The following is a 12,413-nucleotide window of genomic DNA, read 5'->3' as shown; positions in this document are numbered from 1 at the left end:
GTCGTTCTTTTGTAAACCAAAAATCAATCAAACAGCTGTATTTGTGTCAAATAATTTAAGGAACTGTTATGAACAGCTGATTACAATGTGAATTCCATGGTTACTTCGTCAAAGAATAATAATAATAATAATAATAATTTTATTCTTGTATACCGCCATACCCAAAGAAGTTCTAGGCGGTTCACATCCGTTAATTAAGATCCGCGGTGACACATGGATTTACAAAATTTTAACAAAATTACAGGCAATGAAGAGGGGGGCGTGGGGAACACTTTAACTGAGAATTAGCAGAAGTAACGGTAAGACAGAAAGTAGGGTTGGAAGGTAAGCGATAACAAGAGAGAGACCTAGTGGGGAGGGGGGGAGGAGGGAGAGCATAAGGAATGGGGGGAGAGTGGGAAAGGGGAGAATCAGGGGGCAAGGGGGATTAAAAGCCCTGTTTGCGGAAGAGGTGTGTTTTGAGAAGTTTTCTAAAACTAAGGTAAGAGGGAGCCTCGAGTATCATTTGGGCAAGCCAAGGGTTCATCTTAGCCGCCTGGTACGCAAAGAAGAAGAGTTACCTTTGAAAGCTCATCAAAAAATGCAGTTAGTCCAATAAAAAAGGTATTCCTTATTTCCTTTGATTTTTGCTTTATTTATATATGTTACCTTCATCAAATGGAAAACATATTAAACACGAAACTACCTTCACTACAAATTTTGTCATCTATATTATCTGTCCTTGGCCAAAATTATATGTGGGATGAGAGTTAATGAACACAGGATTTGTGTAACTTACAAAAAACTGGCGCAGTCCCTTCTACGGCATTGGGATCTCAAAGGGCATTCCTTTACTGCCCTGAAATGTTTTGCAAGTGATCACATCTCTGCATTTAAGTATGGGCGCTCTTTTATGCCGTGAAAAGGAATGGAGCTACAGATTAAACACCGAAGAACCTAGATGCCAAGACTGAATGGCAGCAATTAAATTCTATTGGGTTTTATTAATCGCTGTCGGAAAAAATGGAAGTGACATGATGTTGATGTCACCCACCAAAATAACAAGGAAGCCTGAGGGATGGCGGCCATCTTTGCAGAGCCTTTGAGCATGTTTCTGTCGTACCGATTGTAGTAAGTTTGGCAACATGGGAGGCACTGAGATTATGAATGATTTTCCCAGAGATTATAACAACATGTTTCTTTATAGATAACATACTACTTGAAACAAAAATGGTAAAGGACCTCTTAAATGTAACACACAACTCACAGTACTAGGTTCCTTATGCAATTGGTTTTGGATATATCACGAGGGAAAGACCTCAGAAGCCTGCACCATACACAGAATATTCAATTCTTGTGATGGTTTAACTCAGCAGGACAGGTTTTCTATCATCGGTCACAAAACCCTCTACACACCGATTCCCAAATTTACTTTCTGGTATATTTATCCATTTTTCTTTATAAAGCACTCGGTGTGTACAAATGTAATGCACTTATCTGATTAAAGAATAAGATTTATAGATAACATAACATAACTTTATTTTTCTTTACCGCCTTAATCAAAATAATTCTAGGCGGTTTCCACAGAAGAGAAAGTGGACAATCAGTGAATTACAAAATAGTAATGGTAAGAATACCCCCTATTATCCCAGGACAAGCAGACAGCATTTTCTCTACATGTGGGTGACGTCATCCACGGAGCCCCGTCGCGGACAGCTTTTCAAGCAAACTTGATTGAAGATCTCAAAGTTCGCTAGTGCTACCCACGCATGTGTGTGCCTTCCCACTCCACTAGAGGGCGCATCCCCTCCTCGTGGTCTTCAGTTCTTAGTTTTCCGCGGAGCCAGAAAGCCCTGTCTCTCTTCTCTGCGTTCTTCTAAGTGCCTTTCTAGCACCACGGCTCTTTATTTTGTCGGGAGTCGCTGTGCGGTTCGTTCTTCGTTTTTGCTACTTGATTGTGTATTTTTTTGTCTTTTCGACTTGGTGACCAGGGGTTCCCGGTTTGCTGTGGCCACGGCCATTTATCCCTATGTCCCGGCCTCTTACCGGGTTTAAGAAGTGCTCCCAGTGCGGTCGGGTTATTTCAATTACAGACCCGCACCGCTGATGTATTCTGTGCCTGGATGCTGATCACCCGACGGACTCCTGTCCTCGTTGTGCCACTCTTCAACCCCGGGCTCTTCGGTGGCGTAGGGCCAGGATTGCGGAGCTCTTCGCCATGGAGGCTGCTCCTGCTTCGACCCCAGTCTCGGCCTTGACCTCAACCTCGGTCTCGATGTCGGCCTCGAAGACCTCGGCTCCGGGCAAGTCTCCCTCGACCTAGAAGGTTTGGTCCCGGTTCCCATGATGCAGCATTTAGTGAAACGTTAGCTACCATCGGTGGGATCAAGTCATTCTCTATGCAGATAAATATTTCAAAGACATTTTTTGAAAGAACAGAGTGCCACATACAAGTGTGAGAAATAGGCTATTTATGGAACCAAGATAACATTAAAAATGAAATAATCTGAGGAGGAATTTTTTAACCAGTAAAATTATTTCCCTTTTTTAGTTTATGAGCTCAAGATGAGGTCTACCACTCAAAGGGTGGTGGACACCTGGAATGCGCTTCCAGAGGGCGTGATACGGTTTTGGGGTTCAAGAAGGGATTAGATAATTTCCTGAAGGAAAAGGGGATAGAAGGGCATAGATAGAGGATTACTATACAGGTCCTGGACCTGATGGGCCGCCGCATGAGCGGTCTGCTGGGCATGATGGACCTCTGGTCTGACCCAGCAGAGGCACTGCTTATGTTCTTATGTTCTGAGGTGTTTTCCTTTCTCGTTTGGTACTTAAATCTTCCAGCACCCCCATAATAACACAACCCATCTTTTCTCAGGACAAGATTATCTGCAACATGAGAACAATGTCTATAGTCATCTCTGTAGCAATGATGCCTGCCCCTTCCCCATACTGATATTCCCACACCCACCACCAGTAACATGTCCTCCAAGTACTTTTCCAGTACACATTTGATTGGATTTAGTGTTAACAGCCATTACTAGTTCTGGTGGAAATATATTCTGACATTATATCACTCCACGTAAAAAAATAAACCCACACCTCTTAGGTGTCATGGCCTCATTTGCATGCGACTTTTCTCCCCCTCCTCTCCCCTGAGGCAGTGCTATCTTATGAAGAGGGTAGGGGTAATGGGATTTGCCTTTCTGTGGTACAATCAAAGCAGGACAAGAGGTCATGGACTGAAGCTGAGAGGGGACACAGCCAGGACAAATGTCAGAAAGTTCTGCTTCACACAGCGAGTAGTGAACGCCTGGAACTCTCTCCCGGAAGAGGTGGTGGAGGAAACCACCATTCTAGGATTTAAGGAAAATTGGACGCACATCTTCTTGCAGGACACATTGAGGGATACGAGTGACTAAGGTATTCGCCGGGGTAAGCCTGGCTGAGCCTCCGCCTATGCAGATCACCGGACTAGATGGACCTCAGGTCTGATCCGGTGCAGGCATTTCTTATGTTCAGTTTAGGCTTATTATACACAGGTGCACAGCCCACCCCAGTTGCGGCCCGTCATTTAGGAAGCTAAGGACATGGTGAAATCTTTTACCCTTAAAACTCAAGAGGATGTGACCTATTTATTTGTAGACACTTCAGTACAAACTGGCTGAGAGTCCTGCACAGACATTTATGATATAAGAACAGCCTTACTGGGTCAGACCAATGGTCCATCAAGCCCAGTAGCCCATTTTCACGGTGGCCAATCCAGATCACTAGTAACTGGCCAAAACTCAAAGAGTAGCAACATTTCATGCTACCAATCCAGATCAAGCAGTGGCTTCCCCCAAGTCTTTCTCAATAACAGACTATGGACTTTTCCTCCAGGAACTTGTCCAAACCTTTCTTAAAACCAGATACGCTATCTTCTCTTACCACAACCTCTGCAAACACGTTCCAGAGCTTAACTATTCTCCGAGTGAAAAAATATTTCCTCTTATTGCTTTTAAAAGTATTTCCCTGTAACTTCATCGAGTGTCCCCTAGTCTTTGTCATTTTTGACGGAGTGAAAAATCGATCCACTTGCACCCGTTCTACTCCACTCAGGATTTTGTAGACTTCAATCCTATCTCCCCTCAGCCGTCTCTTTTCCAAGCTGAAGAGCCCTAACCCTTTTAGCCTTTTCTCATACAAGGAACCATGAATCACGTAGCAGGCTGATAAATCTGAGACACGGTTAAGGGCTGACAGTTATCAGAACCCTATGCCAGTCAAGCATAAATGCAGCAAGGACAGCGGAAGAAAAGATCACTACCAGAGCCTCACGCAGGAATCACAAAAGCATGAACATCGGAAGAACAGATCTCTACCACAGCCTAAAGATATGCGACACGGACAGCGGAAGAATGACATTTTAAAGTTGAAAAAGGTACATCAAATTGAGTTGGCTCAGCACTCACAGCCTCCAGGAGAGGATGGTCATTGCTTTAGGGAGGGATTCTGGGATTTTCTGCGATTGGGATTTGTAGACCACTCAAAGCACTTCAAGCATTTTCTCTCTCTGTCCCGGTGGGCTCACAATCTCTCTAATGTACCTGGGGCAGTGGAGGATTAGGTGACTTGTCCACGGAGCTGCGCAGGGTTTGAACCCAGGCTATAGTTCCAACCATTGCGCCACATGTGCTGTAGAAATGGCCTTAGCCTAAGGGCCATCAATGACCAGATTAGTCTTGTCAGGAGAGGATGTCAAATAGGGTGATGGTGAATGAAAGCTCCTCACACCAGATCCTAGCACTAGTTCCAAGTGAGCTGAAGTACTTAAGCCCATACTTCTTATTTCAAAAATGTATGCGCATATGAAAAGTGCAGGGCATGAGTCCTGGATGCAATCGGACTGAAGGGAAGCAGGGACTGCAGAGACAACAGTCACAGACCCCTAAGAAAAGGCATCTCCGGCAGTCGCTCCACAGTGACATCTACAGGCCAGGTTCTGAAGTGAGCCATGATCCATAGACTATTGCCAAAGCGTACTGGGATTTAAAAAATTAATTAAAATTGGCAAAGATGAAGAAAACTAGGCAAAAAATCTACACACACCCCTTTACAAAAGCGTTGCGTGGTTTTTAGCGCCAGTCGCGGCAGTAACAGCGCTCCTACGCTCATAGGAATTCTATGAGCGTCGGGCTCTTACCGCAGTGGCCAGCGCTAAAAACTGCACTATGCTTTTGTAAAAAGGAGGGGCTAATGAGGAAGCAAAGGAGTGTGGAAGTGTGTGGTGCAGTGGTTAGAGCTACAGCCTCAGCACCCTGAGGTTGTGGGTTCAAATCCCGCACTGCTCCTTGCGACCCTAGAGTGGGAGCCCACCGGGACAGTCAGGGAAAAATGCTTGAGTACCTGAATAATTTGTAATCCGCATAGAATAGTAGGGCATGTGGAATAGAAATTATTTTTTAAAAAAAGAGTCAAACTGGTACAGTGTCCTTCAAATCTTCATCTGATTCCCTAGAACCCAGTTTCGTGGACAGGAAGGGAATGTCATCTAAAGCAGTGGTCCCCAACCCTGGCCTGGAGGACCACCAGCCAGTCAGGGTTTGGGGATAACCCTCATGAATATGCATGAGACAGATTTGCATCTAATGGAGGTTTCAGGCATGCAATCCCGAAAACCTGACCGGCTGGTCCTTCAGGGCAGGGTTGGGAACCACTGATCTAAAGGCTAGTGCATGCTAACAATTCTATGCGTTTCCTGCATCAGTGCCCTCAGCAGTTCAGGATTCTGCACGCGATCCATGGCACCTTATTTATTTATTCGTTCAGTCCAGGCACTTGATACAGGGCTCTCAAAGCCACAACCCAGGACAGCTGTTTACAGCATGGCTTGGAGCGAAGAGACCATTCACACACTCCGAACAAACACCCTGCCGTGCCCTCTCAGATGGGCAGAGTTTGTTTTAAAGTGGCATCCGGGCCTGAACTGGGGCTGGAATCTCCTTTGATTTAAACACTTATTTGCCAGCGACCGTCCGATCAGTTAATATTCAATGCTCGGCTGGAGGAAAGGGGGGGTTAAACCCATCTGCAGAAGTAAAGACCTGCTACTCCCCACGCTGACTTGAACTGTCTCACAGGTGCATCCAGGAAACAAAATCTGGATGATGAGACGATGCCCACTTTACAACACAGCATGCAGAATTTCAGTCCTGAAGTACGGAGGAAACTGCCCTCCAGCAGTGGGGTAAAACCAGGGCTGGGAGGAGGGGGTAACTTCAAGGGGCATAATCGAGCCCCACCTTATCCTGAGCGAGAACCTCCTCCAGCCCCTCAGCATCTCATTGTGCCAGCTTCCCTGTCCCCTCCACCCTTCAGCAGGAACTAAAGCGTGCTCTCGCAGCCTCTCTTTCTCTGAATAAACCTGCGTGCGCTCTCGTTTCCCCTGGCAGCAACCTCGGGAGATGCTTCTGCTCACGTCAGTGCCCGCTTCTCCGCTCCGTGCCCTATTTACCAGCAGGCCTCGGAGGGCGCATGGTAACACGGCCACAAAACAACAGGAGGAAGAATAGCATATAAAGAGCTGAAGGGTGGCCGGTGGCTTTGCACTGCTCATTCCATTTGTAGACAGCTGTAATCGCTTTACCCTGTGGAAAAAGTCAAACTTTGGCTGGTCTACAGCACACAAGAAGCCCCAAAGCGCACAGTGTCTGTTTGTTGGAGGATAGGAGCTGACTCGCACACCCCTCCCCCATACAGAAGAGCTCCCCCTCCACCCAGTTAAGGCGTCCTGGAGATCTACATATTCATGGCGAAAATACAGAGAAGCTACTAGCGGTGAGGTCCCCAGGATTGGTCTGGGAAGTCCTGTGCTAAGGCTGATGGTACAGAAGCCCCTCTCTGGCCTGCCTCTCTCTTTTTCAGAATAGGGCAGGGGTAGGATTAACCCGAGGTCCAGCCTCAGGAGCTGGGAGCGGCATCCACAAAAGTCCCCTCCCCCACTTATTCCTGAGGGTATCAACCATTTATAATCAAAGATGCTTTGGAAACTTGAGGATCCTGGGATTCAGCCTTTAAGAACAACTTTCAAAGCTTAGTTTAGGGTGAAAAATAATCTCGCGCTTAAGGTATTATGGCAACAACTTCCTGATCCAGCTTCTTAGACTAACTTAGACACAATCTCTTCCTCGTGAATCTAGATCTTTGCACTCACCCACCGGGATGATAAAGCCTGTTCCAGAGAAGAAATGGCAATCCAGAGTGCCTTTAAGGTTGCCACTGGAGGCCTGGTCCAGAGTCGCGCAACAGGGTTGATCCAGTCCTGGGTTTTACCCATTGCATGTTGGGACTTGTAGTCTTTCCTTTTCTTAGGGCATGCAATGGGATAAACTCAAAACTGGTTCAACTCTGTCCGGTGAATCTGGACCCAGTTGGCAACTACAGCTCCAGGTAATCCATGCGTAGGCCAAGTTTCAGTCTACATCAGACCCATCACCAAATGCAGCTTCTATTTATAACTCCACAGTCCAAGGTACTAATGCTGGGATCACTCGCTGGTAAACTTGCACCACCTGGGGTGCCATCTTCACCCATTTCAAGCCACAGCAAGCAGAACATCCATCCTCTCTCTACAGATCATGAGTGATCTCATTTCTACTCCCCTTGGCTCTAGCAACACCTCAGTCACAGAAGCAACTGGAATAAATTACCCGAGTTTGTCTGCTAAGCCCCTTCCCTTGTTTAAAAGCAGACTGAAAACCCACCTTTTTGTTGTAGCTTTCAATCCTTAACCCTACTCCTCTGCCCACCAGCCCAGCCCGCTGATTAACCGTTCCCCTTAACTGTATCCATGACATCCTGTTTGTCTGTCTTGTCTGTTTAGATTGTAAGCTCTTTGGAGCAGGGACTGTCTTCTTTGTGACTCTGTACAGCGCTGCGTGTGTCTGGTAGTGCTATAGAAATAATTCATCGTAGCAGTAGTGGTTCCAGGCCTTGAGGAAAATAGCTATCCAGGCTCTCCAAGGTCTCTGCCCCCTCCAGCACCTAACCCCCAGGATCTGGATATATTCACTCCAGCAAGTACCAATAAAACGATCAATTGAGGACTGAACCAAGGTGGAGTAGACCTTGTAAGGGCATCATGTGTAAATTGAGATCTGCCCCTTGCATTTCACAAAGCCAACAAAAACGCCCAAAGCTATCCAAGGATTGGGTTTCAGCTCTGCTGCGGCCTTCTGTCAGCCATCTTGGACTCCCGCCCCCAACCTGTGGACGCCCTGCAGAAGGTAAGAAAGGAAAAGATTTTGGGAACAGAAGGTATTTCCCTGTCTCCAACTTTTGGGCCTTAGGAGATGGAGGGTTAAGTGACCTGGCCAAGATCACAAGGGGCTGCGGTGGGATTTGAACCCCAGCTGACAGCACACTCTTCCGTTTCTGTACAGAAAACACAATTTTGATGTACACTGCAGGGTCTTAGCTATATTAGAGAGAACAATGTGCCTTTTGTGTTCTATCTTCCTTGAGGACAGGTGGATCAAGTCCTGGCTTTAATCTCTGAAAAAGATGCCCTTGCTGCCTCATGAACCCTTAGAAGCAAGAAAAGGAGGAATTAGCAAGCGGGTCAGTGCTACACTAGGGCCAGAACCAGGGCCAGCCAGGTGGCAGAAACAAAGCACGGTCAGCCCCACTGCCGACTGTAGGCAAGCCTCTGGTCCAACAGGTTTCTAGAGCTGCCAACTGGAGTGTCGAAAGGGAGGAGGAGGAACTGGGTCACCAGCAAGAGAGGGGGAGGAGAACTGTGGGCAGACTGGATCCCGATTTCTTTTGCTTTCTTGAACTTTTAAGTGCTGAGCTCAGTTCTTCAGGTCAGCCAAGAGACGGTGAAAGGACCTGGGCTACTTATTTCATTCCTTTTCCCCAGAGAGCTCAGAACAGGGGGAAGGGGTAAACCGCGGACCTCGCCTCCTTAAAAATCTGAGGTCCGTGCCACCTGTAGTTAGTCTCTGGCTCTGACAGATCTCGATGACAATTTAGCACTGACGGATCCATCTTAGCTTAGGGAGGGAAAAGTATTAGGATCCGTCATCGAGGTCTGTCAGAGCCAGAAACTAACCACAGGTGGCACCGACCTCAGATTTTTAAGGACGCGAGGTCCGCGTTTTACCCCTTCCCCAGAACAGGTTACAGGTGAATGAACAGGTTATGGTTTGCATTCGATTTTGCCAGAATTGCAGGACAAGTTTAGGGAACTTTAGGCGGCCTTGAAAGAAAGCCAGGACTTCATGGTGGCCCTTTGAGGGGGGATCCGGCCTTTACCTTGATCTTGTGCAGCGCCCGCTCCTCCTCCAGGATCTGGATCCACACCGTGAGCCCGGACTTGTTGTAGGTGAGGCTCCAGCCCGCCTCCGAGCTGCACTCGGTCCGGAAATGCTGGAAGTCGCGGTCGTCGGGCACCTGCACGCTCTCCCGGGACATGGCCGCGGAGGGATCCGGATCCGGCGCCGGATCGCCGCTCTCGCAACCTGGGCTCTCCCCCGCCCCCTGCAGGCGGGGGAGGAGGCGGCAGCTCCCGCGCCCACCACTCGGCTTCTTTGCTGCGGGCGTCCGGCCGTGCCAAGGCTGCTGCCAGCTGCGCTGTTGCAGCACCGACTCCCGATGGCAGCCAGACACGCCCCCGGGCAGGCGGGGCGGGGAGCGATCAGCTGCTAGAGAGGGGGGGCTGCAAAAAATAATGACTCCTCCCTGGACGCTAATGTGATACATTGGGGGAGGGGCGACTCAGCACTGTGTGCCAATCTGATGCCCTGAGCCACGTTGGCACTGATGGTTTCATCTTGGCTGCTACAATCATCATTTAAATGCATGTTAATGCCATCAGGATACACCCTGCAGCCATGGTGACAAGATAAATCACCCCCCCCCCCAAAAAAAAAAAAAAAAAAAACACCTTTTTTTGTTTCCAGGTCTAGGGCAGGAGAGGAGAGGTGTCTAGTGGCACCCCCTTGTCTCTCTGCTCCCCAAAAAGGACCCTGTTTGAAACATGCCATGGTGGTTCAGTGCCCTCCCCACCCCCACAAACCTTTGAGCATGGGCATATGTTCTAAGTGAGTGCTAATCACTATTCCTGTCCTATTAACCCTCTTTCTTCCTCCCCTCTTAAAGTCAATCAATTTGTAAACCGCATAGAACTTCACGGTATTGCGGTATATAAGCTGTTATTATTATTATTCTGGAATCTGGATGGGACATGGGCAGACGCCACTTACACATGAGACGTAGAATTCAATAACCACTTAAGTGCCAGCATTTACGGTTGCCACAGACTATACCCGTGTAAGCACTTTGTGGATAAAAGCAGGCTTCTGCTCGGTGGTAACTGGGAACCCAAATACCAGCTCTTAGCAGCCAGCATTTCATCCACATTTTAGCAATCGTATAGGAAATTAACCCCTACTCGACTACCTGGCGGAGAAAATGTGTCAAAAGTCGTGTCAGGAGGATTTCCCAGGTGCTCTAACGGAACCACTTGGCCGCTTCCTGTCCCCAAATCTTACAAACAGTTACAAAAAGAATTGGGAGGGAGAGCAAGCTTGCAAAGGACCTCTTTGGGGTTCTGTGGGTTTAATGACTGCCACGAATCATAACACTAAAGGTGTGTGGGGGCAGAGGGCGGACCTTTTTCAAAATAGATTGTGGATGAAAATGTTATTATTCCTTTAATGTGGCAAAAGTCCTGGGGAGATGGCTAGTAGGGGGGAGGGGAGGAGTTTTGCTCCCCTTCCTCTACCTTACCAAATTCTTTCGTATATCCCCCAAATGTCAACTGGGAATCATTGCAGCTTTCATAAGATTAATAAGGTTAGCGACATAGATATTATGAGTCATAGCAAGACTATAATGAAAACAGATGGGTTTTTAGCACCTTCCTAAACTGAAGATAGGAGGAGATCTGACTTAAGCAGGGCGGGAGGCAGTTTCAAATTTTGGGGCCTTGAAACCCAAAGGTGGATTCCTCTGCCCTCAAAAGATACAGGTGCTAACTGTGGCTCCTTTTGCCATTTTTAAAGAGAAATTATCAGCCAGCTGATTGCAAGTCTATCCATATTTTTGTCCTTTGTATCTAGGTGGTGGGTTACAGAAATATCCCTCCCTGTCCCCAGGGGATTTCACAGGTGAGCAAATTCCCTATGAATTTTTTTATAGGGCAGATATTTTGCGCGTGTAACACACACAAAATATCTGTGCCATGGAAAAAAAATGAATAAAAAAGACAGGCAGGCCTGTCAAAAAGCCTGCAGACCTGACGGTAACTCAGGGTTTGCTAATAGTAAAACCCAATTCAAAATAGCCAAGCAATTGTTAGTGAATCAGTCGCTTGGCTATTTTGCATGGGAAGGTCGGGATCGGATCGCTTAGTGAATCTAGCCCAGCCATCCCAGCCTTGGACCCTGTCTGGTACCAGATAATCAAGGCACTAGGGATGATCGTTCCTCTGTTTTGGGTTTTTTTTTTAATTATCAATTAATTACACACAAAGAATTAACTTTGAAAAGAAAATTAGAAACGAGTACAATCAGTTCCATTGAAATAAGACATAAACAGTTCCAACGTAATATATAGTCCACAATTGGGAGAACAAAGTAAGAAAACAGAAATCCCTTCCAGGAAAAAGGGTAGATACTAATATAATTATAAAGCAAAGAGCAGTTAACATCGGCTAATTATTAACAGGCATGAATTATCCTGGACTTTCCTAGGTAGCATCAGAAATCCCTTTTCCTTCCAAGAAAAAAAACTTTCAATAAACAAGTTACAGATAAAATTTTCTAGCTATGAAAAATTGAAAATCTTGAACATAAGAAACGCCTTCGCCGGATCAGACCTAGGTCCACCTAGTCCGGCGATCCGCACACGCGGAGGCCCAGTTAGGTGCTCCTTATTGGAGACCCGGATTTCCCGTATCCCCCGATGTGATTTGCAAGAAGGTGTGAATCCAACTTGTGCTTGAAACCCAGAACAGTAGTCTCGGCCACCACCTCCTCCGGGCAGAGACTACTGTTCTGGGTTTCTTGAAAACCAAACTAGGAGCCTGAATTTAAGGTTACTGAATCTAAATTTATGACTTCGAGAGAGAGCTTTAAAAACTTTTTGATCTCCATTCCTCTATTTACATCAGTCTTTTTCTCAGGTGATCAGGATACAGGGGCTGGCGGCTAGCGACAGCATGCAGGACTTCCGGGAGAGATTTCTCGACCGGGCAAGTTGCAGTCGGGGGGGTTGACTGAGCCAGGATGTCCTGGAGACTCCTCACTGGATTCGTCTGTGGCTCCCCCGCTGCTACGCTCCGATGAGGATGGCTGCTGGAGGAAGATTCTCGGGCCTCACTTCTCTTCATGAAGTCTCTCAGTGCCCTCTTCCTTAGCTTGCGTGCATGTGGTGACATGTGCGCACAA

At 47.2% G+C, this 12,413-nt stretch overlaps 1 protein-coding gene across 1 annotated transcript in view; it reads right to left on the bottom strand.

Moving 5' to 3' along the window:
- The window catches only part of STARD10 (StAR related lipid transfer domain containing 10), a 74,001-nt gene extending 64,338 nt beyond the window's left edge, over positions 1-9,663 (bottom strand). Inside the window, exon 1 of the mRNA XM_033949642.1 lies at positions 9,277-9,663. Within this exon, the coding sequence (XP_033805533.1) occupies positions 9,277-9,435 (159 nt within the window). The 5' untranslated portion in view covers positions 9,436-9,663. The remainder of the gene's footprint in view (positions 1-9,276) is intronic.
- Between the last annotated feature and the right edge of the window lie 2,750 nt (positions 9,664-12,413).

This window comes from Geotrypetes seraphini, chromosome 6 (assembly GCF_902459505.1).
Source record: "Geotrypetes seraphini chromosome 6, aGeoSer1.1, whole genome shotgun sequence".
Classification (NCBI taxonomy): Eukaryota; Metazoa; Chordata; class Amphibia; order Gymnophiona; family Dermophiidae; genus Geotrypetes; species Geotrypetes seraphini.
This window is presented reverse-complemented; position numbering and strand designations above follow the sequence as displayed.